The 2916-nt window shown below is 49.7% G+C and overlaps 1 protein-coding gene across 2 annotated transcripts in view; it reads right to left on the minus strand.

The window, feature by feature from the left end:
• Window positions 1-2916, minus strand: part of RFX4 (regulatory factor X, 4 (influences HLA class II expression)) — a 222706-nt gene continuing 219790 nt past the window's right edge. Inside the window, exon 18 of one of the 2 annotated variants that reach the window (XM_006865252.1) lies at window positions 1-305. In XM_006865252.1, coding sequence (XP_006865314.1) covers window positions 33-305 — 273 coding nt within the window. In that variant the 3' untranslated portion in view covers window positions 1-32. The remainder of the gene's footprint in view (window positions 306-2916) is intronic. The other variant, XM_006865253.1, reaches the window with a different exon arrangement.

Consider the following 2916-nt stretch of genomic DNA (forward strand, 5'->3'; position numbering starts at 1 on the left):
TATTATTAAATATGGGTTCCTATGATAAGCAGTCACTTAGCCCATCCTGTGGAGGCCTCTCCATTGATGTAAGCAAAGCCGGGAAAGTGTTGCATGTGCTCGTACTCAGAATTCCTGCGCGTGGTCAGGGGTGTGTACACGTCACCGGAGTTTCCGTACCTCGTGGAGTGCACAGACGGGCTTGTGTAGCACGTGTTGGCCGTGGGCACCTCTGGCCAGCGGGGAGTGACTGGGGTAGGATGCAGTCTGGGAGTACTGCTCATCAAACAAGGCTCCATCCGGGAAGTAGGGCTAGTAAAAGGGTACTTGTTGAGGGGAAAGAAAGTCCACAAAGTTAAAATTGGCTTAATGTTGCATAGACGCTGTATCAGTCATGCCTTAAGATGTTCTTAATGAGAGCTAATGGGAGGCATTCAGTGAGCTTCTGCAAGACTGAACCTTGGTGGAGAGAAGTAACCAGCTGCCAAGGATTTCAGAGCCAGAGCGGGGCTGCTGTGCAGTCAAGCAGCAGTGCTGGTTTGGGGATCCCAATCTGGAATGTCTTGGGGAAGTCAAACCTCCAAGAAGGAATAGCCCCACTGGGAATTCAGGAGAGTGCACGTCTGTGTTTGTGTGTGCGTGTGCAGCACACCCACCCAGGTGCAAACAGGTCCAGATGGGGATGGAAGCATGGTTGGTCGTGAGTCTTATAGTTACGGAGATGTGGTAGGTCCCACTCCATCAACCGGAGAGAACAATACTGCCAAGTACCACACAATGGCATCATTAAAAATAGCTTCTTACAGTTGAATTCAATTATGAACTGCAGCCTAAAAGCAAGCTTGTGAAGAGGAAGCAAGTCAACAGACTTGAGGGTTATTATTAGTGCCTATCATTTAGAGAACATTTTACTTTTTTAGTTCACATTCACTGAAGTCCTGAAAGATACACAAGTAGGAAATGGTAAATTACTGGGCTGGATGTGAATGTGGAGGAAGATGTCAAGATGAACCAGCCGAGATGGGGCGAGAGGGGTGGTTTTGTGCAGGTAGGTGAATCTGTGCCAAGTAGCCCCAAGAAGAAGGGGAGCTGCTCTAGAAAGGATCGGGAATAGGAGAGGAGCTTCTGGAGTGCTTTTTCTTCTACATTCTTTTCTGTTACCCAGACAGCTATGCAAATAAGCCCCCTTCAGTACTCTGAGGAAAGGAAGAAGAGCCCTGGGCTCCTTTTGAGACCTCCCAGTATGCAGGCAGCCTTCTAAACCCTGCCTCTTCCAAGGGTCACCCCAACAAGGACAGTCAGGGAGCAGGGGGAGAAGAGAGTGTGGTGTGAGCGTATGAATTCTGCTCCCCATCTGTCTTCCCTGACAGTTGGAGAGTGGAGTCCCAAGGGATTAGGTGGGAGGGTTCCCCCTGTGAGGGAGACAGACTGGCTGGAGTGGAGACAGCAGCTGGGAGAGGGGTGCAATGACAACAGTGGGTGCTCCCCATGCTCCAGGTGGCTGAGGGGAACTACTCTGCATCTTTGAATGGGAGCCCAAGGGGTGCAGGGGAAGGCTGTCAGGCCCGAGGCGTGCTGGGAAAAGAGGTCAGGAAAGAGGGACCCAACCTCTAGTAGGGAAGGTTGATTTGGGGTTTGGGATTTTTTTTTTCCCCCAGAGAAGATGGCAAGCCTTATCCCAGCAAAGTGCAGCCACTTCAGAGTCAAAAGAACAGTCAGGAAGGAGGGAGAAGGGTGTCAGGGGTTTCTGGGAATTTGAGAGAGAAGGCACCAAGGGTTGTTGCCAAGGAGACTATGGAGGAGCACACTGAGGCTTCCATAATCCCTAAAACACTTCAGAAACATGGACTCTGAGAAGCTACAGGATACTGTTTATGGTTTAGCTATGGCAGACCCTCTTGGGCCTGGCAGTGGGATGCCAGCAGAAGAGACTGTGGTAAGATTGGATCCTATCCAAGTAAAAGGATCCCAGACAGATTAAACAGATCACGTCAATATTGATCATTTAAAAGATGTTTTCTTAATTTCTCTAAAATTTATTTTCCTCCTGTTGCTGTCTAAAGTCAGCTCCACGTTACAGGCCCCTCACCGTTGGCCCTCTCCTTGGCACAGAGTTCTCCTTTCTGGCCCTATTACATTTCAGGCTGGTTCCCCTCTCCTGGAATTCTGCCCAACCACTGCTAGTTCCAACTCCTTTGAGGTCTCAGCACCAATGCCGCCTCCTCAGGCCTTTCTTGGACATCCTATCCCTAGAAACTACCCGTCCCACTCCTCAGCAGACTCTAAGCTTATTATTGTCATTAAGTACCATCAAGTCAGTTCTGACTCATCATGATCCAGTACAGATTTGCAGAGAAGTGACTGGTGGGTTTGAACCACCGACCTTGCAGTTAGCAGTCCAGTACTTATCCTACAGCGCCACACCAGGGCTCCAGAAAGAAACGTAGGGGTCATACAATCCAAACCTATGTTGTACAGATGAAAAAAACAAATATCCAAAGTCCTAGTCACGTGGCAAAGTCACATGTCAAGTGAGTGGAAGAATTGGCAGAAAAACCTAGTCTCAGAGTGGCTTTCTCCTCTCCATCCATCTGACGGATCTAAGACCACATGACCTGTGTTGTTGGGCACCCTGGAGACCGTGTCACTCACAGCCATCACAGGTGACAGTGGAACTGCCCCATAGGTTTTCTAAGCTGTAATTTCTCCCGGTCTCCAGGCCTTTCTACCCCAGAGCTACTGGATAGGTTTGAGCTACTAACCTTTCGTTTAGCAGCCAAGCACTTAACCAGTGCTCCACCAAGTTTCCTTAGGCATGACCCACCGGCCACCCCCATCCGCAGGAAATCCAGCCCACTAAGCTTTAGTCCCGATGTGGCGCTGTGGATTAATGCACCAGACTGCAAAGCCGTTTGAACTGCAAGATCTGCGGTTCAG

This window comes from Chrysochloris asiatica, unplaced genomic scaffold (assembly GCF_000296735.1).
Source record: "Chrysochloris asiatica unplaced genomic scaffold, ChrAsi1.0 scaffold00076, whole genome shotgun sequence".
Classification (NCBI taxonomy): Eukaryota; Metazoa; Chordata; class Mammalia; order Afrosoricida; family Chrysochloridae; genus Chrysochloris; species Chrysochloris asiatica.